This window comes from Schistocerca serialis, chromosome 1 (assembly GCF_023864345.2).
Source record: "Schistocerca serialis cubense isolate TAMUIC-IGC-003099 chromosome 1, iqSchSeri2.2, whole genome shotgun sequence".
Taxonomy (NCBI): domain Eukaryota; kingdom Metazoa; phylum Arthropoda; class Insecta; order Orthoptera; family Acrididae; genus Schistocerca; species Schistocerca serialis.
In genome coordinates this window covers 1,283,215,056-1,283,237,403 of record NC_064638.1, presented here as the reverse complement: position 1 = coordinate 1,283,237,403, position 22,348 = coordinate 1,283,215,056, and the positions used below count along the sequence as shown (strand labels likewise).

At 47.8% G+C, this 22,348-nt stretch overlaps 1 protein-coding gene across 1 annotated transcript in view; it reads left to right on the top strand.

Annotated features, from left to right (window-relative positions):
• The first annotated feature begins 871 nt into the window (after positions 1–871).
• Positions 872–22,348, top strand: part of LOC126456900 (ras-GEF domain-containing family member 1B-A) — a 318,246-nt gene continuing 296,769 nt past the window's right edge. Inside the window, exons 1-3 of the mRNA XM_050092767.1 lie at positions 872–949; positions 1,038–1,256; positions 10,057–10,326. Of these exons, the coding sequence (XP_049948724.1) occupies positions 872–949; positions 1,038–1,256; positions 10,057–10,326 (567 nt within the window). The remainder of the gene's footprint in view (positions 950–1,037; positions 1,257–10,056; positions 10,327–22,348) is intronic.

Genomic DNA, 22,348 nt, shown 5'->3' with positions numbered 1-22,348 from the left:
CTATGGGACTTAACATCTGTGGTCATCAGTCACCTAGAACTTAGAACTACTTAAACCTAACTAACCTAAGGACATCACACACATCCATGCCCGACGCAGAATTCGAACCTGCGACCGTAGCAGTCGCGCGGTTCCGGATTGAGCGCCTAGAACCGCGAGACCACCGCGGCCGGCCCTTTGGTATTGGTACGTTAATCTTATTCTCACATATATCTCTGATACTTGCCAAAAGTGTCTATACATTTATCTTCATGGCTATGTACAGCAGTATGGTAATCTTGTTAGGCGCAGACTGAAACTTGACCATAGACTGGTACAGACAAATGCAGACTTGTACAGACTGGTGCAGACAAATGCAGACAGACTAATCGGAGGTCTGTACACCCGTTATAATACCTCGCGCGTTCATGTATCACTGCGCGAGTGTGATCCGCGAGGAGAAAAGGTTCTACGTTAGCAGCAGTCTCATTGGCTGTGTTACATATTAATACGCGGATCGGCGGAAGCAGAATTTGGTCCGTCTCTATGGCAGCGCCATCTCGTAGTGCGGAGACGGACGAGCGCTGCGCCTGCGCTGTTGTGCTTAGCGGGGCGCGCTCTAGTGGGAAAGTTGTGTACGCGCTGACTACGCGGAACTATGTACACAACAGTTTACCTTCACATTCAGTGAGAGTTTCCGAAGTCTATGCTCAGTTCCAACATGAAAGAAGTTCGAGCTTTCTTTGTTCATTTCTGATATCAGTGACAGTTCCAGTATTTTATGTTCACCTCTGACGTTTGTGCCACTACACATAGTTGGTATACACCTGCCACATCATTGATTGTTACCATTGTTGATGTTCATCTCTGACATGAATGACTGTTCCGGAAGATGACGGCCACCTCTGACATCAGTAATAGTTCTAGTAGATCTTCACCAGCAACATCTGTGGCAGTTGCTGCAGCTGTTGTTCGCGACCAACATATCAGTGCCAGTTCCAGTGTTGAGTGTGCACTCCTGACAGATGTTCACTGAGACGCTTGCCGCGGTGTTGCAGGCGCTGGTGTACCGGGACGGCGGGAACCTGGTGTCGGGCTCTCTGGACGCGCTGGTGCAGCACGTCGTGCCCACGGCCGACTACTACCCGGACCGCGCCTACCTGTTCGCCTTCCTGCTCAGCTCGCGGCTCTTCATCAAGCCGCACGAGCTGCTCGGCGAGGTGTGCGCCATCTGCGAGCAGCAGCAGAAGCTCGGCGAGAAGCACCCGGCGCACAAGGTGAGGCCGGCTCGCTGCGGCGTCTTAAAGATCCGCACTGTGCCTCACAGAGCGAACCCCAAAACATAAACAAACTCGTCGTATCCTCACGTCGTATTCTGGAGCTGTACTCCTAGCAGCACACTGTGACTTTTAGGCCTGTCTGACAAACGCTGTAAGTGCGCTTATATTTATCTCCATGTTAATGAAAGTACAGGGTGATCAAAAAGTCAGTATAAATTTGAAAACTTAATAAACCACGGAATAATGTAGACACAGAGGTAAAAATTGACACACATGCTTGGAATGACAGATGGCGCGTGAAAGATCTCTTGCGCGCGTCGTTTGGTGATGATCGTGTGCTCAGCCACCACTTTCGTCATGCTTCGCCTCCCAGGCCCCCAGACCTCAGACCGTGCGATTATTGGCTTTGGTGTTACCTAAAGTCGCAAGTGTATCGTGATCGACCGACATCTCTAGGGATGCTGAAAGACAACATCCGACGCCAATGCCTCACCATAACTCCGGACATGCTTTACAGTGCTCTGCACAACATTATTCCTCGACTACAGCTATTTTTGAGGAATGATGTTGGATATATTGAGCATTTCCTGTAAAGAACATCATCTTTGCTTTGTCTTACTCTGTTATGCTAATTGTTGCTATTCTGATCACATGAAGCGCCATCTGTCGGACATTTTTTGAACTTTTGTATTTTTCTTTGGTTCTAATAAAACCCCATGTCATTCCAAGCAAGTGTGTCAATTTTTACCTCTCTATGTACAGTATTCCGTGATTTATTCAGTTTTCAAATTTATACTGACGTTTGGTCACCCGGTACATATACTGTACTCCGTAGCGTAATCCACACTTGAAAGGCGGAAGCTTGTTCATGAAATTATTTTTTTACTAGACGAAATGTTGCTAATGTAGACCCACTATCAGGTCTGCGTCTGATGATTGACTGATGATAAGGTCACTGAACAAATAATTTAGTCTCCCCTAGAGAACTCTTACAAGCAGCATTTAATACCGTGTAATTCCTCCCCTGGACTTGCCTGGATTCGGTCAAGTGGGGAGTCCACATTTGAGCCACTCTCTGAGGGTTTAATCGCACAATTCTACCAAACTGCGGTTGTACTGACGTCGGTGTCTTACTCGCTATTCCAGCATGAACATGGATGAAGAGTATCAGACGGATGCCATATTCCTTGACTTCCGGAAAGCGTTTGACTCGGTGCCCCACTAAGACTCCTAACTAAGGTACGAGCGTATGGGATTGGTTCCCAAGTATGTGAGTGGCTCGAGGACTTCTTAAGTAATAGAACCCAGTACGTTGTCCTCGATGGTGAGTGTTCATCGGAGGTGAGGGAACATCTGGAGTGCCCCAGGGAAGTGTGGTAGGTCCGCTGCTGTTTTCTATCTACATAAATGATCTTTTCGATAGGGTGGATAGCAATGTGCGGCTGTTGCTGATGATGCTGTGGTGTACGGGAAGGTGTTGTCGTTGAGTGACTGTAGGAGAATACAAGATGACTTAGACAGGATTTGTGATTGGTGTAAAGAATGGCAGCTAACTCTAAATATACACTCCTGGAAATGGAAAAAAGAACACATTGACACCGGTGTGTCAGACCCACCATACTTGCTCCGGACACTGTGAGAGGGCTGTACAAGCAATGATCACACGCACGGCACAGCGGACACACCAGGAACCGCGGTGTTGGCCGTCGAATGGCGCTAGCTGCGCAGCATTTGTGCACCGCCGCCGTCAGTGTCAGCCAGTTTGCCGTGGCATATGGAGCTCCATCGCAGTCTTTAACACTGGTAGCATGCCGCGACAGCGTGGACGTGAACCGTATGTGCAGTTGACGGACTTTGAGCGAGGGCGTATAGTGGGCATGCGGGAGGCCGGGTGGACGTACCGCCGAATTGCTCAACACGTGGGGCGTGAGGTCTCCACAGCACATCGATGTTGTCACCAGTGGTCGGCGGAAGGTGCACGTGCCCGTCGACCTGGGACCGGACCGCAGCGACGCACGGATGCACGCCAAGACCGTAGGATCCTATGCAGTGCCGTAGGGGACCGCACCGCCACTTCCCAGCAAATTAGGGACACTGTTGCTCCTGGGGTATCGGCGAGGACCATTCGCAACCGTCTCAATGAAGTTGGGCTACGGTCCCGCACACCGTTAGGCCGTCTTCCGCTCACGCCCCAACATCGTGCAGCCCGCCTCCAGTGGTGTCGCGACAGGCGTGAATGGAGGGACGAATGGAGACGTGTCGTCTTCAGCGATGAGAGTCGCTTCTGCCTTGGTGCCAATGATGGTCGTATGCGTGTTTGGCGCCGTGCAGGTGAGCGCCACAATCAGGTCTGCATACGACCGAGGCACACAGGGCCAACACCCGGCATCATGGTGTGGGGAGCGATCTCCTACACTGGCCGTACACCACTGGTGATCGTCGAGGGGACACTGAATAGTGCACGGTACATCCAAACCGTCATCGAACCCATCGCTCTACCATTCCTAGACCGGCAAGGGACAATGCACGTCCGCATGTATCCCGTGCTACCCAACGTGCTCTAGAAGGTGTAAGTCAACTACCCTGGCCAGCAAGATCTCCGGATCTGTCCCCCATTGAGCATGTTTGGGACTGGATGAAGCGGCGTCTCACGCGGTCTGCACGTCCAGCACGAACGCTGGTCCAACTGAGGCGCCAGGTGGAAATGGCATGGCAAGCCGTTCCACAGGACTACATCCAGCATCTCTACGATCGTCTCCATGGGAGAATAGCAGCCTGCATTGCTGCGAAAGGTGGATATACACTGTACTAGTGCCGACATTGTGCATGCTCTGTTGCCTGTGTCTATGTGCCTGTGGTTCTGTCAGTGTGATCATGTGATGTATCTGACCCCAGGAATGTGTCAGTAAAGTTTCCCCTTCCTGGGACAATGAATTCACAGTGTTCTTATTTCAATTTCCAGGAGTGTAGATAGATGTAAATGAATGCAGATGAATAGGAAAAAGGATCCCGTAATGTTTAAATACTCCATTAGTAGTGTAGCGCTTGACACAGTCACGTCGATTAAATATTTGGGCGTAAAATTGCAGAGCGATATTAAATGGGACAAGCATGTAATGGCAGTTGTGGGGAAGGCGGATAGTCGCCTTCATTGGTAGTATTTTGGGAAGATGTGGTTCATCTGTAGCGGAGACCGCTTATAAAACACTAATACGACCTATTCTTGAGTTCTGCTCGAGCGTTTGGGATCCATCTCAGGTCGGATTGAGGGAGGACATAAAAGCAATTCAGAGGCGGGCTGTTAGATTTGTTACAGGTAGGTTTGATCATCACGCGAGTGTTACGGAAATCCTTGAGGAACTCGGGTGGGAGTCTCTAGGGGAGAGGAGGCGTTATTTCGTGAATCGCTACTGAGGATATTTAGAGAACCAGCATTTGAGGTTGACTGCAGTACAATTTTATTGCCGCCAAGTTACATTTCGCGGAAAGACCACAAAGATAAGATAAGACAGATTAGGGCTCGTACAGAGGCATATAGGCCGTCATTTTTCCCTCGTTCTGTTTGGGAGTGGAACAGGGAGAGAAGATGCTAGTTGTGGTACGAGGTACCCTCCGCCACGCACCGTATGGTGGATTGCTGAGTACGTATGTAGATGTAGATGTCGCACAGATTTCCCGTCGGGTTCACGTCAAGTGATTTTGGAAGCTAATCTACATGTTCATTCAGGAAACCAGCCACATATCCTTCTACCTCACTGAACTTCTCTGTTGTCGCCTTCATGTACCTGTGTCAGTAATGGTCTCTTGCGTGGGGACTGACTTCAACTGTCCACTGCATGCAATTCCTGTCGCAGTCTTTTCTCGCTGACTCATTGTCTGCAGAAATTCCTTTTTAATTTGAAGGCGATTTTGATTTCCAAGCCGCGACACAGTCACCGGTTCCTGCTCCCTCCGTTGTTCATCTCTGCTCACATCAACCGCTGACTACGAAGACAATATTTTGGCACAAACAACGAGAGGCAGACCAGCTTAGGGAATTGACGGGAAGCACAGGCGGCTGCTTTCGGTGACGAGGGTACTGGATTGTTTGTACAACGTCACGGCAGATATGTGTGTCGGAGCGGCGGCTATTTAGATAGGTAGCTGGAAGTTGTGGCTAACTGTTACGAATAAAAAAAAATTGATTTTCACCGTGGTTTTCATTTCGCGACCGATCGGACCTTACTTTCCGAACAGCCCTCGTCCTTGGAAATTATAAAAGTTGCGGTCGGAAGCTAGATTTGTTATACTAATAGTAATTCCGTGAAAATGTTAAAATAAAAGAAAGCCGTCGTGAGACACTCGGTACGCAGACGTGCTGCACTCGTGGTGTCGTCCCCGGCAGCTTGTGGCGTGTCCAATGACCGGCCGCACTCCGGCTGATCGGCAGCGCGCCTGCCGCGAGCTACACGGCCGCCAGCGAGGTACATGTGTTGTGCGGTCAGCGGAACGCCCCTGCGTGCAGGTTAATGCTGCCGCCGCCCGCCGCCTCGGTCGCCGTTAGTCGCACGAACTGCCCCGCGGACCGCACACTGGTCGATGATAAGCTCGCCCGCTCCATTGCGGGAGCACTTCGTCAGAAAATGTGCACAAGGTCTCTTACGTTTTTCTTATCACACTGGCTGCCTCTGGACGAAGTAAATTGACCTTTTCCTTTTTCCCACATACAGGGTGACAATTATTGAACCATACGAAAAAAAACGTAAATTAGTTACAAACTACAACGTGTAAACACTTTATTGAACATGTAAACCTCACTACAGATAAACAGATTTACGTTATGACGTGTTCAATATGCCAGCCATCATTGGTGATGATGTGGCGCAGACGAATAGCGAAATTCTGCATGAACAGCTGAAGTGTCGGAAATCGAAGCTGTCGATGACCTCCGGAATGCCTGTTTTCCGCTCAGCAATGGTTTTGGGGTTTTTGCTGTACACCTTGTCTCTAATATAGCCCCACAAAAAGGAGGCGAATGTGTTCAGATTCGGAGAATATGGTGGCCAATCTAGGCCCATGCCACTGGCCTCTGGGTACCCCAGAGCCAGAATGCGGCCCCAAAGTGCTCCTCCAGGCCATGAAACACTCTCCTGCTTCGTCGGGGTCGAGCTATGTCTTGCACGAACCACCTCTGGTCGACATCAGAGTCACTTTGCGTAATGGGAATGAAATCATCTTCCCAAATCTTGACGTACCGTTCGGTAGTCACCGTGCCATCAAGGAATGTCGCACCGATTATTCGGTGACTGAACACTGCACGCCACCAGTCACCGGAGAGAGTGAAGAGATTTCTCTATCGCGAAATGCGGATTTTCAGTTCCCCAAATGCGCCAATTTTGCTTATTGACGAACCCATCCACATGAAAGTGGACTTCTTGGTTAAACCGAACCACATGCGCATACTAATTCCTATTATGCCCTACGACCAACTGTGCAGTTTTAAAGTCCTAACACAAGCCGATCTGAAGTTATGAAGATTTTTTCCATATAGTTCAATTAATGTCACCCTCTAATTTCTATTATAAAGCTCTTTCGACATGAGCATTACAGTGCTTTACTGGGCCTCTTTCTGTTGGAAGAGGTATGACTTTCCCTTCCTTCAGCATCTGAACTGAATTATCCCCCTACAGTTTAAAGTAGTCTCCAAATTCGACATTCTCCACATTAACAAATCTATCCAAAAGTGAAAATAGTCACAAGTGACAGATGCCAATCTTACGATTGGTGCGGAGGTAAAATATGTCTATATTCTAAAATTTGTAGGCGTAGATGTTATTAAACGAAATGTTGTGCATCATAAGTTATAAGTAAAAAGCTGTTGCTTTTTGAAATATAAAATTTGACGTTTGTCTTTATATACACCACTCTGCAAAACTTAATGACTAGATAGATGAATTAATTTAACATAGTAACAATCGATGGAATTGAACTAGAGTGCGGGAGCATACTATCTATGGTCTCCCAGAAGTGTGCAGAAAGCTAAAAGCTGGACGACGCATTTTGTGGGGTCAGTATGACTATAGCTCCAAACGGGGCTGGTCACGCAACACGAGGCCAGTTGAAGGAACGCAAAAAAGTGTGTGTGTGTGTGTGTGTGTGTGTGTGTGTGTGTGTGTGTGTGTGTATTTGTGTGTCAAACAGCGAGCATTTACGGCACCCAGCGATGTTGTTCTTCATTGCAACATAGCCTGGACACATTTAGATGCCTTTACACGGGAAAGAATGAGCGGGGAAGTAGAACAAGGGCGAAGTGTGACGATTGTAGTACATGAGTTTGGTATTGCTCTCAGCATAGTTTAGCGTACATAGAGAGCGTTCCGAACCGTAAGAGCTGCTGCCCGAAGTAGAGGAGGCGGTCAACTTTGGTTGGCTACAGCAGCAGACGACCGCTACATGGGGCAACAGGCCAGAGGGGATCCACGTCGAACAGCGGGTGCAGTTGCTTGTGCATTTGACTCGACTGCAAGGCACGCAATTTCACGCTCCGCGCTAGCGCTTCAACTGCATAGGTGTGTTCTCTTTGCTCGACGACGGACGTTGTGTTCCGTTGACACCCGCACATCGTTGGCAGTGTTTGCTACGGTGCAAGTAGCATAGGGACTGAGGAGTCATCTCGCTTGCTCTTCCCAGATGATAGCAGATCAGTCTGAGCAGTGATTTTAGACGTAGATTTAGACATCATGTAACGAGAGGTGGGAACACGTAATACACCTAGGAACATTGTCGGACGTGATCCTTGTAGTGGTCCGGGTGTTACGGGCTGGGTAGACATAACGTTGCAGTTAATGTCAGTGTGACACTGTGCTCCTTTCCTATGTGCGTATTTTCATGGGTGCATGCGGCGCTGACTTCATTTTTATGAATAACAACGAACGAAATTCGGCGAATGGATTGGCCTGCCTGTTCCCTCGACATAAACGTGTGAGATGCGTTTGGGAGACTATTACAGGAAGTCCACATCCACCAACAAGCATCCAGCAGTTCTGAACCACGCGGGTGAAGGAATGTAACGCCGTACCACAGGAGCATGTGGCTAACAAGCGAACACGCTTCAGAACATGCACTGGTGTCTGTTCAGGTCACACACCCTATTAAGGACCATGTCACGCCTTTTGTGGTATCCAGGGGACCAGGATGAATCGCGGTGATATCAGTGTAATTAATTTCTTTAAACATTAGTGTCATTTCCATTCATCTCATTACGTATTTCTATCAGTTAATTTCTGTACATACCTGTAACAGTTCTGTCGATGTATGTTCCAAATTTTATCGACCTATATTACTTGGCAGTGACACGTCATTAGAAAGTTATTTTCATCTGTAAATTTTGCACCCCATTGTATGTATAAAAACTGAACAGTTCACTGCACTAATTTGTGAGAAGTGAGAAGGGTGTGAGGAGAGATGTTGCAGGAGAGTGTTTTGGAAAGGCTGTGAATTATAACCGATGGTAGGAAAGAACCTCACCTCAGCCAAGGTTTCCGAAAGAGATGGGCAAACATAAAGAGAAGAGGAACTCAGAGTGGTGGAAAATAAGTATTTAGTTAAACCTCTGAGGGGGGGGGGGGGTAGATCTCTGGGGTGATTTAATGGTCGGGTGGTTGAGAACGGATAAATCATGTGGAGAAAGCGTAGGTGCAAACTTGAGGTGATGTGTTGGCACAAGCGTACAGGGTATAAAGGCTGATAATGCCGATAGGGTGTTTTTGAGAAGTGTAGCGAATCGGGAAGTGGTCATTGTGGTACAGAAGAGAGGGTGAGGGAATCAGTACGTGTACACAAAATTATAAGATAGACTCCATATGTGTAGAGTACTGTGGAGGAATGCACCAAACACGTCCATCATCGAGTAGCTACACGACAAGTTCCAGAAGACATGGAAAATGGCATATTGAGTCAACAGTAAGTGCTAGCACCAAAGAAGTTAATCTGTGTGCAAGTTGCATATTCTTTTGAGACCCAAATTATACGGCCAATCTGGTCTCTCAATTGGTAGCGCCCACAAGGCACTGCGAAAGCGTTTTTAGATCATTAGTACAGAATTTGTACTCTTTATGAGTGTTTGGATGAATGTATTGCAAAAAGGATAGCTTTTTGTTAGTGATTCATGTCGTCTGTAGTACGAGATGGAGATACAGTTTGGTGACTCGTTCTGATCTTATGAGGCACTGCCCCTCCTCGATGGATATGTTAATACAGGACAATTCATTCATTGGGTCTGCAAAAAATCGAATTCAGCTGCACACGTCCGCTTTGCGCACACCGAAAGTAAGTATTCAGTGTACAATACCATGGAGCCATTATGCACTACATGTAAATGGTGATAACCATCTACAGTGCGTGTACAGCAGGACAATATTGGGGCTGACACAGCCTACAGGAACATTACTTTCTTGGAGCAGTGATTGGATTTAGAAGTGATTGGTTAGAGGTTGTAGCGACCTCGTTGTCCAGTTTTACATCGAACAGTTATTTTGCTCCGGGGATATTAAGGATGCAGCTTACAGAAATCTCCCTCTCATTAAGAATCCTGCAGAAAGGAAATTATCTCTGTGTTGTTGCAATTTCTTAATAAACTTCCATCGAGTGTTTAAGTACAAAGGAACGTCGTATTCAATGATGTGAATCTTATAGTGGGCCACTTTCAAGCACCTTTCTGAACATGGTCATTTTCTCGTAAGGTCGCATTGTTTAGCTGTCTTCCAGGCGCGCTGCAGTGGCGGCCGTGTAACGACGTGTTTGGTGTTGTGTGTTGTAGGAGCGGCTGAGTCGGTTCGTGCCGCGGCTGGTGCAGCTGCTGGGAGAGTGGAGCGAGACATTTCCGTACGACTTCCGCGACGAGCGCGTGATGGCGCACGTGCGCGCGCTGACGCAGCAGTGCGTGACGGCGGAGCCGGGCGTGCGGCGCGACGTGTCGGCGCTGCTGCAGGCGCTGCTGCACCGCCTCACGCAGCTCGAGGCCTACGAGGAGCGCCTGCGCTCCATGGCCCAGGAGGGCGCCGCCGGCTCCGTCGAGGCGCTCAGCCCGGTGAGTACTGGCTGCACGTGCCGCCGAGCTGCAGGTGTTCGCAGGTGGCAGGCGCTGCAAGTTGCAGGTGTTAACAGGTTACTCGTGCTGGCAACTAGCATGTGTCTGCAAGATGCAGTTCTTGGCAAGCTGAAGGTTTTGTCGAATTACTGACGTTGGTAAGCTGCAGGTATGGACATGTTGCAAGCGTTGGCAAGCTGCAGGCGTTGTCAATTTTCAGGTGTTGTCAAGTTGCATGCAGTGGCAATCTATGGGCGTTGGCAAGCTGCTGACGTTGTCAAGTGGCAGGCGGGGTCAATTTGAAGGCAGTGGCGAATTGCGAATGTTGGTAAGCCGAAGCTTTGGGCAAGCTGCAGGGACTGGCGAACTGCAAGTGTCGGAAGACTACAGTTGTTTGCAGTTGGTAGCGAGCTGTAACGTCAGCCGCTAAAATACGGAATGTTTATCTTTCTGGCGAATGTAACGGCCCCATACGCTGACAATGAAAATGTTGAATATCTTCAAAACGTCGATTTTTACTCAGGCATAGTGCGATTATAGCACCAGAATTTTTTACAAGTGGATGTCATTGCGATAAATTCTGAGGCATAATTAATTAAGAGTTTATCTATAGTTTTATGCCTCTGAGTCGAATTGAAAGCGGCTCTGGGACATGCTTTAGTTTTCTTGAAATGTCGCACACGAGACAGGGTATGATGAAACCTATGCCACACATATTCTTGCTCCTAAAGGTGGACACTGAACGAGATCGTACTCTCTCACTTACAGAACCAAACACATTATACTGTACAGACGTATGTTCACCTGATAATAATACATGTTAACAATTATTTAAAACAAGACTTACTAAATTTTTTATGAGGTAAGCTATGGTTCACTCGACATGAAGTGCTTTGTTGGACAGTGAAATCTGATGAATTAATACTTTAATATTCCAATTTGACCACTAAAATGGTTCTCCCTTTATGACAATGCCAATAAAATTTACAACCCGCCTCATTTTTTAGTTATTTACTTACTAACTATGACGGTGTAATGACGTAAAGATATATATGTTTGCGCCAAGCAGAAATTTTTTTGTGACAGAGAAAAGATCATAATAGCGAATTAGGATATTAAAGAGAGAAGAAAAATGGTTGACTCCTCGGACAGGAAGAAACATGCAGAACCGAGCACTCCACCTGTTTTCTCCGTAAGAAACTGAGGCCGAGGGGTCCCAATTTGAGTTATGCAGTGTGAGCACAATCTGTCCATTATTACAAAAAACTATTTCTAAGGAACTGTGCTAGGTACAGCTATAAGGGTTCTTGCTAATGTGGCTTAACTCATACACTTTTTTACGGATATACCTCCATATATAGTCCGTTTCTAGTCCGTAGAGCGTCAAGGCAATGTTCATACTCTCTTTTCCATCATCTTTTCCGTCACTGTCTCAACAGCATCTCGTATTGGCATCTTAAGAGTTTTCCCAGCATACTGCCACCAACACTTTGTTCTTAACGTAACCCCACATATAAAAACGAAGGGGGTTACATCTGGTTAACGTGGTGGCCACGATGGGCTGTTGGACTGTCTCTACTGATCTATCTGTCTGGGAAGGTTTCATCCAAAAGCTGGTGAAAAATAGTCCTCAGTGTGGAAGCGCACCATCTCGCTGAAACACTGTCCACGGCTGGAATTTGAGCTACTGAGGTGCAGCGTGTAGTTTCAACATGCACAGGTAAACCGTTACCGTAATGGCAGGCTCAGCGAAAAATAATGGTCCAATAATTGTGTTCTTCATTAAGCAACACCACAAATTCACTTTCTGGTTGTCTCTTATTTTCTGTACTAGGATTTGTGGCTTCTTCGACCCCCAGATCTGGACAGTATGCTTGCTTATTTTCCCGGAGAAGTGAAAAGTCGTTTCATCGGTAAAGAAACTTTATCAATGTAGTCATTGTCTGCAGCGATTCGTTCCAGCGTGTTCCTAGCAAACTCAACATGTCTGCGCCTATTATCTGGCTGCAAAATCTGTGGGAGTTGCACTTTGTATGCACGGAAACGCAGTCGTTTGCGTCAAATCTCCACCACAGTGCTCTGAGGTATGTCTGCTTCTCTGGAAATATAACGCGTCGATTCTCGCGGGCTGTTTTGAAATGCTGTCACCAACACTGCCAGTCTCTTTAAATTTTTTATAGCATTCCTTTGTTGCCCTTCACGTCTGGCGGATCTCGACCATAGATACTTCGGAACATTTTGCTGAACCGTAGCAAGCGACCGTGTTCCATGGAATCACGAAACACATTCCGCCATTTCTTGCATTGACGCCGTTGTGATAGCAGAATTCCTATCTTACTCTGCCTTTAACAAGAGAGAGAGAGAGAGAAAAGTTATCAGATGCTATGACAACACATGTGCAAGTGTATCCATAAAAACTTCGTGAGTTAAGCTATCATTTAAAAAAGAAAAAGAGAGACCGCACAGATATGTGGCAATGTGCCCATAAAAAAATTTTGAGTAAAGCTACCACTGGCAGCAAACCGCATAGCTCACAGTTCCTTAGAAAAAAAAAAAATCTAATCAAGGAAAGAATTTACGCTGGCAGCGCTAGTGCCACGATCTTACTGGAATAGGGGCTCTCTAAATTACCCAGGAGGATTTCACGGGAACAACATCTTTCTTCCAGCCACTGCTGTTTGCGTTTTACGGTCGTTTCTGTTACTATTTCATAAGGACTCTACCAGCCTGCTAGCGGGGTATCGTAGCAGCAGGTGACTGTATTCATTCGATTCGTACTGTAATGCCTACTTGATGAGGACTCCAAGCTGTTGAGATAGTTATACTCGTATGCGACCACACACTTGGCGAAAACAAGCGTTAGTGAAATAGAAAACGAGTGTAACGGCACCTCGCGAGCCACTTAAGTTGCGCCCTCCACTTCGGGGAGAGCAACGAAGAGCAACAGGGAGGCTCGGAGAGTCAAGAGAAGGGAGCTTGTTGAGGCGTCGTCTCGCGCAGAGCCCCCACTAAGCCGATACGCCATAATAACCAGCCAGCCAGGCCGCCCGCCTCGATGCGGCAAATTCTTGTTCCGCCCTTTTTAGGAGAGTGTTTTCATCGCAGGCCTCTCCGTGTATCGCGGATGCTCCGGCGAGCTGGGAACGCTGTCGGAGGCAGCCACGGGGAAAATGCTGTGTGGCGTAATTTGTGGAGGGCTGGCCGGGTGTGTAAGCTGTGGCGCAGCGTGTTCCTCCAGATAACACGGCGGCCCTGGCTGCCTCCCCAGTCGCAGTGGGCGACCGGTGTATGCCGCCTCGCACACCATCAACTTCACTTTCGTCGAAATGTCAAAAAACGGAAATGTTTTACTTTCCTAGATCGCAAACATAGATATAAATTACAGTATGATGAGTTGACTACTTTCAGTTGTCAAGGCAACCATCGTCATATCTGCGAACTAGAACGAAAAACATGGAATCGCCTTAGAAAAATCTTTTTCTTAAAAAGCTTAAAGTGCTTGAAGGGAACACAAATATAAAGGTAACAACTTTATACTCATGGTAAAAATATCTGCATTTAACATACGGAGTGAACATCAAATATAAATATCACATGACTCACAGGCAACTTCATAGTGTTACCACAAAAACCATTTTTTTAAACATACCATGCTCGTATTAGACGCTGGCTGTACTAAAACAGGATACACCAGTAACACCCTTATCATGAAATAACTTGCAAGGTGAATAAGATATTTAGTGGTAACAGTAATAACATAGATGAGACTGGTTCTATGCCTGTAGGAACACTCAACAACGAACAGTTGTATTGTGTGTTCCTATAGGTGTAGAACCAGTCTCGTTTCTGTTGTTACTGTTACTACTAAATTTCTAATTCAGTTTCCTTCTTACACAAGTGCAAGTTATTGCGTGATATGATAATTATTGGTATATCCAGTTTGTCTTCAGTCAGCGTCTAATATGAGCACGGCACGTTTAAAAAATTGTTGTTGTGGTGTAACAATGTAAAGTTGCCTGTGAATCACGTTCATACAATATTTATATCTGATGTTTATTCCGTACGTTGTATGCGGATATTTTTACCATGAGTAGCAGCTTATTGCCTTTCTTTCTGCGTTTCCTTCAAAAACTTCAGACTTGAAGATTACTTTGTAAAAAAAATGGTTTCTCTAAGACGTTTTCTTGTTTGTGCGCTTGTTCACGGTTCTGGGGATGGATGCATTGACAACTGTAATTAGTCTAGCCATCACATGTTAATTTTTATATATGTACACGTTCTAGGCAATTAAAAGATTTTTTTGAAAAAGATTTTTTAAATTTTAGAAAATTACGTAAGATCGCTTTCTTCTTCCCTGAAAATGTTAGGGATTACTAACCTCACCGAGCGAGGTGGTGCAATGGTTACCGCACTGGACTCGCATTCGGGTGGTCGACGGTTCAAACCCGCGTCCGGCAGTCTTGATTTAGGTTTTCCGTGATTTCCCTAAATCGCTTGACGCAAATGCCGGCATGGTTCCTTTGAAAGGGCACGGCCTTCTTCCTTCCCCATCATTGCGTAATCCGATGGGACCGATGACCTCGCTGTTTGGTCCCCTCCCCCAAATCAACCGATCAACCAAGGCTTACTAAGTAAGTAGAAGTAAAGCTGTGAGTACCGGGCGTGAGTCGTGCTTCGGTAGCTCAGTTGGTATCAGTCTGCTTTAGGCAGTGGCGCGGCACGGACCTGCTGTCCCGGCCGCGGGCGCGCGTGAACGAGGAAGTGTTTACACCGCCGGTACTCGCGCGTGTTGTTGTCTGACTCGATCGCCATGGCACACAATTTTCGAAAGACTACGCTCCAATTTACGTTCGACAACGAATTTGCCAGACCCAAAGCTTTCGAAATAGAGCGTTTTTTGAGGGAAGAAGTTCGTTTACCTGCTGCAGACATAATTGGAATACACCTGTCCATTGTAAGCAGTACAATGTACGTAAAGATGACCGATGAAGCTGCGTGTGAAAGAACTCTCTCCGCTGCTCGAAGAGGATTTAAATTTCGACACTCTGATGGCCATATCAGCGATGTAACAGTAGCTCCTTCAGGATTGGGTGTGAGGGTCATTCGGATCTTTGAATTGCCGTTTGAGGTGCCAGAATCGATGGTTACTGAATCGCTGCGACCATATGGAACGGTACTTAGTCATACGCCTGAACGCTGGGCTAGTTTTAATACCTATCCTGTGCTAAACGGCGTGCGACAGGTGCGGATCGTCCTTACTAAACATATCCCGTCTTATTTATACATTGGCGGATGTCGAGCTATTGTGATCTACGATGGCCAGCCACGCACCTGTTCTGGCTGTGGTGGAGAAGGACATATCCGCTCGGAGTGCATACAACGCCGCGTCGTGCAACTGCCACGTGGAAAAGCGTCACAGCGGGAAGTTCCCACGCAACTGCCGATGACGTACGTGTCGGTGGCCCGCCGGGAAGTGTTGCCAAGTTCGGAGCGTGACAAGGACGTGTTTATGCAAGAGCAGACAGAGTTACGGGAGCATGGAGGTGACTCGGAGAATGTCCCTGCACCCATGTCACGACAGTTGAGGGAGGAACCTTCCGAAAACTCACATGTAGCAAGAGACGTGGAAGTGGATGTCCAGACGGTGGCGCCGGCAACGGACCAGCGAACGACCGACGAACACAGTGAGGCAGCAGAGGGCAGGGCACGCAAACAGCGATCGCCGAAGCGTCGCAAAAAGCGTCACCATAGTTCGGGTGACACGTCCCCCCCTAGCCTAGGGGACACGGAAGGTATCCTAGCCGAAGAACTGTCTGACACAGAACACGTGTCTTCAGAGGACGCTGACAGGATTCTGTCAGATGGTTACCGGATGTCCTGCCTTTCAGATGGTCCCTCTTCATTGACACCGACTGACCCAGCGCTGCCGACGAAGGAGTCAGGGACACCAATGTCCCGGCAGCCACGTCGAAATACATCAGAGGACGTTTCTCGGATGGATGACCACTGCGACTGGGCGGAAGCAGTCGAAGACCTACAGGAATTGCCACCCCCAAATGATGACCACTCACCCACAGGATGCACACCACGGAACGACAACGAAGGAGGGCAGCCCGTTGGCGGGCACCCCTCTGAGCACGAATAGTGGACTAAAGCCCTTGGAGTTCTCAATGACATGACACGAGCATGACAACGACAACGAACCAAGCATATAAGGTGGGCACAGTGAACATTAACACCGCACGTTCGCTTGCAAAGTTGCAACTTCTCCGGGACATGATTTACGCCACAGACGTTGATATTCTGCTGATGCAGGAAACCTTCAATGCTGCTTTTCCCGACGTGCATGGATACAACACTTATCTAGCGCCGACTCCAGATGGAGGACGTGGCACAGCGATATTAGTCCGGGAAGGGATTCCGATGTGTGACCTCGATTACCTTCCTTCGGCTCGGGGTTTGGCTATGACCGTGAACGACATTCGTATTGTCAACATCTATGCACCCTCCGGATCTGACAATCGACAGGCGCGTGCACGATTCTACTCGGAGGAGATTGCCCCCCTATTCCATGGGAGGTATGACCACATCTTGGTAGGGGGGGATTTTAACTGTGTACTCACACCGAAGGATCAAACTCCTAATTTCAGCTCCTGCCACGCATTGAACACGATCTGCCGGGACATGGCCCTTATGGACACGTGGGAAAAGATCCATGGGCAGCGAGAGGGCCACACGTATTTTACTAGCCACTCGGCGAGCAGGCTGGATCGGATTTATGTTTCGACGGATTAAGAGATCACGTGTTGGCTGCTGAACGTTGACCCACAGCTTTTACGGATCACCTTGCGTATTTATGCACGTTAACCCTCCCACGGCAGCGGGTCTGGCGGAGTCGTAGTTCCTGGAAACTTAATTCCTCCTTATTGGTGGATCTCGAATGTCGCCAGCGGATCGAAGAAACATGGCAGACTTGCACTCGCCGTCTGCCGCTGCACCGTACGATTCTTTCGTGGTGGCTGCAGTGTGCAAAACCGGCGATACGAAGAGCTCTCATAACGTATGGCAAGGAAAAAGCGAAATGGCTCCGAGATACACTTGACTATTACTACATGGTGCTCCGCGACCTGTCCTCCAGGGCCCCATCGCCCGAACGTCAAGCGGAAGTCCATCGCATTCAGGCCTGCATTTTATCGATCACGAGACGTCGACTGGAGGGACTTTCGATCCGTGCTCGGTGCTTGGACAACGTCGATGGAGAACGTATTGGCATGCATCATGTGTCCAAGGGACATGCGCGTAATCGCCGATCCCTAATCACAGTCCTCCATGATGACGATGGTCGGCCCTTGACGTCACAACAGGCCATTGCTGCTGAGTTTCTGGAGCATTACCGCCTCCTTTTCACTGGGACGCCGACGGACAATCGGACAGAAGAAGAAATTTTGCGACGGATGCAAACGGAGGTGGATGGTCCGGATGCAGAGGTGCTATTGGCACCCCTAACGGAAGATGACATCCGGGGCGCACTCGCGAAGGGTGCGGTGCATAAATCCCCTGGGCCAGATGGGTTGACACTCGAATTTTACCGCGCATTTGCGGATTTAATGATGTCCCAGTTGGTATTGATGTATAACGAGTTATTGAGCCCTGACACGGATGTTGCGTCGCAGTTCATGGCGGGACTGCTTATACCAATACCGAAATCGACAGCGAGTGACAGCGCCCATCAATTTAGACCGCTCACGATGCTCAATACTGACTATAAGATCTTTGCGCGAATGTTGGCGGCAAGGCTCAAGACTGTAATATCCCAGACAATACCACCAGACCAGGCTTGTCTAGGGGTTCGGAGCAACGTACATTCTATCCTCGGCGAATACCGTGACGTAATTTCCCTGACGGAAGCTTGTCGCAAGCGAGCGGCGTTCGTATCGGTGGATTTTGATCGTGCCTTTGACAGGATCAACCATGATTTCCTTGACTCGACCATGCGACGCATGGCGATACCACAGGATTTTATTACCGTCCTCATGCGCCTCCTTCGCGGCGCTTCTTCGACGGTGAGAGTCAATGGCAGGGAGGTAGGAACGATTCCTGTTTGCAACTCAGTTAGGCAAAGATGTCCCTTGTCGATGATACTGTTTACAATAGCGCTCGAACCATTGATGCAGACTCTTAGACGGACTCTAACAGGCGTCCGACTCCGTGCGAGCTCCTTCACGTGTCGTGCATATGCCGACGACTTGATGATACTCGTCCGGTCGGAGAACGAAGTAAGTCAGGTGGTTACCCTTCTTACTACGTACGGGGTAGCTGCGGGAAGCAGGGTCAACATGAATAAAACCAAGATCATGCACATCGGTCGAGGGCTGGACGCTCTGCGAAGTCCGTTTACGACGGTGGACATCTTGCGATGCTTAGGTGTCTTGTTCACCCGATCGCTACGGCAATCAGCGGCGGCGAGCTGTCGACGTCTCCTCCAGAACGTCCGGCTGCACATACGCAACAATTCACTCCGAACGCATGACCTGCTCCAAAGGGTGGACTACACTAATGTTCACCTGGCCTCGCGACTGCCGCACTTGGCACAGGTACTGCCAATGCCACATGGTCTCGCTGACAGATTAATGGCGGCCTTTGGATACTATGTCAGCCAAGGAATGTTGTTTAAGATCAAATGCGAGACTTTAACTCTCCCATACCATTCTGGAGGACTTAACCTCACGGATGTGCGGAACAAGGCTCTAGCACTATACCTGCGAGCGACGCTACGAACTTGGAACCAGCGGCAACACGCCATCACGTCGGCCATCCTGGATGTGCTTCTTCCCACGTCCTTTGAACCACCGGTAGCAGTAGGCACCATCTCGCCCTCGTTTTCTCACGTCGCGCGATTTTTTGTTGATTTTAGTTATGTTCACTTACAGATACCTTCTACCAGAATCCCCACTACCCGTGAGATATATCGATACTTGCGGCGTCATCATGGCAGCAATGTTGTCGAACTTAAATACCCAACACGAAACTGGCGACAGATTTGGCGAGCTGTCCACACACCTCTCCTCACCACAGCAGCGCGATCGTCATGGTATACACTAATCAACCGCAAGACAATCAACCGCCAATGATTGTACGACATTCGCATGGTAGATTCCCCGCTCTGCCTTATATGTGGCATGCAGGACACCGACGAACATTCTCTGCAGTGCGGTGAGGCAAAGGATGTTTGGCGGCTGACGCAACGCATCATGGCCCTCCTCCGACGCACCGACGAATCCACGATCACGACGGACGCTTTATTTTTCCCTGACCCTGTCTTTTTCCCCTCACACAAAACATCGGCAATCCGATGGATTGGAGGACACGCATCACACTACGTGCTCTCGCGGACCTTGATATCGGTCATGGACTATTGGCATTATCTACTAGAACAACACGAAATCGTCAGACGCCACTCTCAATATAAAACGCATTTTGCGAACTTTCTAGGCAGCGTTTCATAACCCCCCGAAGCGGTGGGGAGTCCCAGGTTTACGTTGTTTCGAGGGATAGGATGTATAGGATGTACTCCCAGTGAAGTGACGAGGATGTCACTTCGGCCCTATATTTATTTCCCTTCCTTTTCATATATGATTTTTCTTTTGGGACATTAAAATTAAATGAATAAATAAAATATTATTGTTACTAAAAAAAAAAAATTACAATATCAATGTTTCCTTCCTGCTGCCTCTCCCTTATCCTGTCAGGGGACGGAGACACCGTGGCCAGGCCTCCAAGTACGACCCCTGCCCACTCTGCCCCCTGACCTACTAAAAAAAAAAAAAAAAAAAAAAAAAAAAAAGTTCGAGTCTCGGTCGGGCACACAGTTTTAATCTGCCAGGAAGTTTCATATCAGCGCACACTCCGCAGCAGAGTGAAAATTCTGGAAGGCTTACTAACTTCACGTTCGTTCTTAAAATTTCGAGTGTTCTGATACTGAATAACCTTTTATAATTACTTCAGTCAATTGGATTTGCAAGATGAACACAGGTTGACATACAGGGTTAGAATGCTAAGGCGGACCATACAAAATGTACCGAGCTGGGGTTTCCGCTAAGCTACAACGGGCAATGTAACGAATTTGCTGACTTAAGATTGTAATGTGTCTAGCTCCCGAATTATGACAGCGACTTTTATTTTACATAGGTCTGTCTACTTTTTATGATATTAGAGGGAGTCTTCGAAGAGGGCTTCAACGACGTAAGATACGTGCTGCTGGTAAATGCTCCGGTATAAATGCTCACTGCCCAGTAAACTTTCTTGTCCCTAATGTTTCGTCCAGTGCTGCGCTGATTCTCGCCGCCTAACGAGTCGGACGTCGGACAACGATATAAATACTCTGAAAAAGAAAGGCTTGGGGGGAGATTATGGACGATCGGCAGAGATACTCCTTGGCAGAGATAAAACTTAACTGTCAACCTGTCATTTGTCAGAGATAAAACTTAACTACCGATTTTGAAGACCTAGTGTCGATACAGTGTGTCGCCTGAGGAATGGCCAGTGTTCAGGGATCATTCGAAGCAACGCATACTTTAAGAGCTATGAGCAGTCCATCTTCGATACTATGAAACAGACCACTCTGCTACAAGCTATTTGCTTTTCATATTTTGGGAGGAGCTAGTATGGACCAAAACAAACATCAGCTCTAAAATGCATACTTTAAGAGCGATGAGCACTTCATCTTCGATACTATGAAACAAATCACTTCTGCTAGAAGGTATTTGCTTTCCATGTTTCGAAAAGACCAAATCAAGAAAAAATTGTCTAGTAAACATGGGCTCTAAAATGCAAAAAATGGCTCAAATGGCTCTGAGCACTATGGGACTCAACTGCTGTGGTCATAAGTCCCCTAGAACTTAGAACTACTTAAACCTAACTAACCTAAGGACATCACACACATCCATGCCCGAGGCAGGATTCGAACCTGCGACCGTAGCTGTCGCGCGGTTCCAGACTGTAGCGCCTTTAACCGCTCGGCCACTTCGGCCGGCGTCTAAAATTCATACTTTACGTGCTATGAGCACTTGTTCAATAGAAGAGATGTGGCCCACAGTAGCGAAGGTGAAGGAGTGCTCATAGGTCTTAAGATGTTAGCTTTAGTGTTCTTGTTTACTGGACTTTGTTCTGCTTTTGGTCCTTACTACCACCTCTGAAAGTTGCCTACCCGTCAGTGTGGTACCGGTGCATTTATTACATAGTCAGAGCCAACAGAACGATTTTCGGTAAAGACTTTCGACTCGGTGGTTTCAGGAGCAGGGTCCCTTACCCCAGATTGACACATTTACCCTTCTTCATCATCCCTGAAAATTGGTAATTCATGGCGGAATAACTCTATATCTGAACCTCCCATTGATAATTAAGTTATATGGAACGCATTCGTATGATTAATTAGGAGAAGAAATTGTTCCAGATTGCAATTACATGCACTTCATTTGTTTTTTGTCATCGATTTGTGGTAAACATGGACTCTATAATGCACATTTTTATAGCTTGAGCACTCGTTCAGGACTTAAGCCACCTGCGACCAGCTTTGCGAAAGAAGCGGCGACACTTTCTGCGCAGCCACCCCATTATTTTGCACGACAATGCGCGGGCGCATACAGCGCAAGCTGTTGCTGCTCTGTTCGGTCGATGGGTCATGGAAGTACTGTACCATCCACCATACGCTCCGAACTTAAGTCCCTGTGACTTTGATTTGATTCCGAAGACGAAGGAACCACTTCGTGGCGTTCGCTTCAGAACTGTTCCAGAGATTCGACAGGCAGTAGACTGCTCCATTTGCACCATCAACAGAACAGGCTCTGCTAACGGTATACTACGCCTTCCACATCGCTGGCAACGGATTCTACACAACGCTGGTGACTACTTTGAAGGACAGTAACAGTTGCAAATATGTAACTTTTTGTATCTGTTGTGAATAAATAGTTGCCACTATTTAAGTTCCAACCCTCGTAAATACCGGGTCAAGCGCCAAAAAATG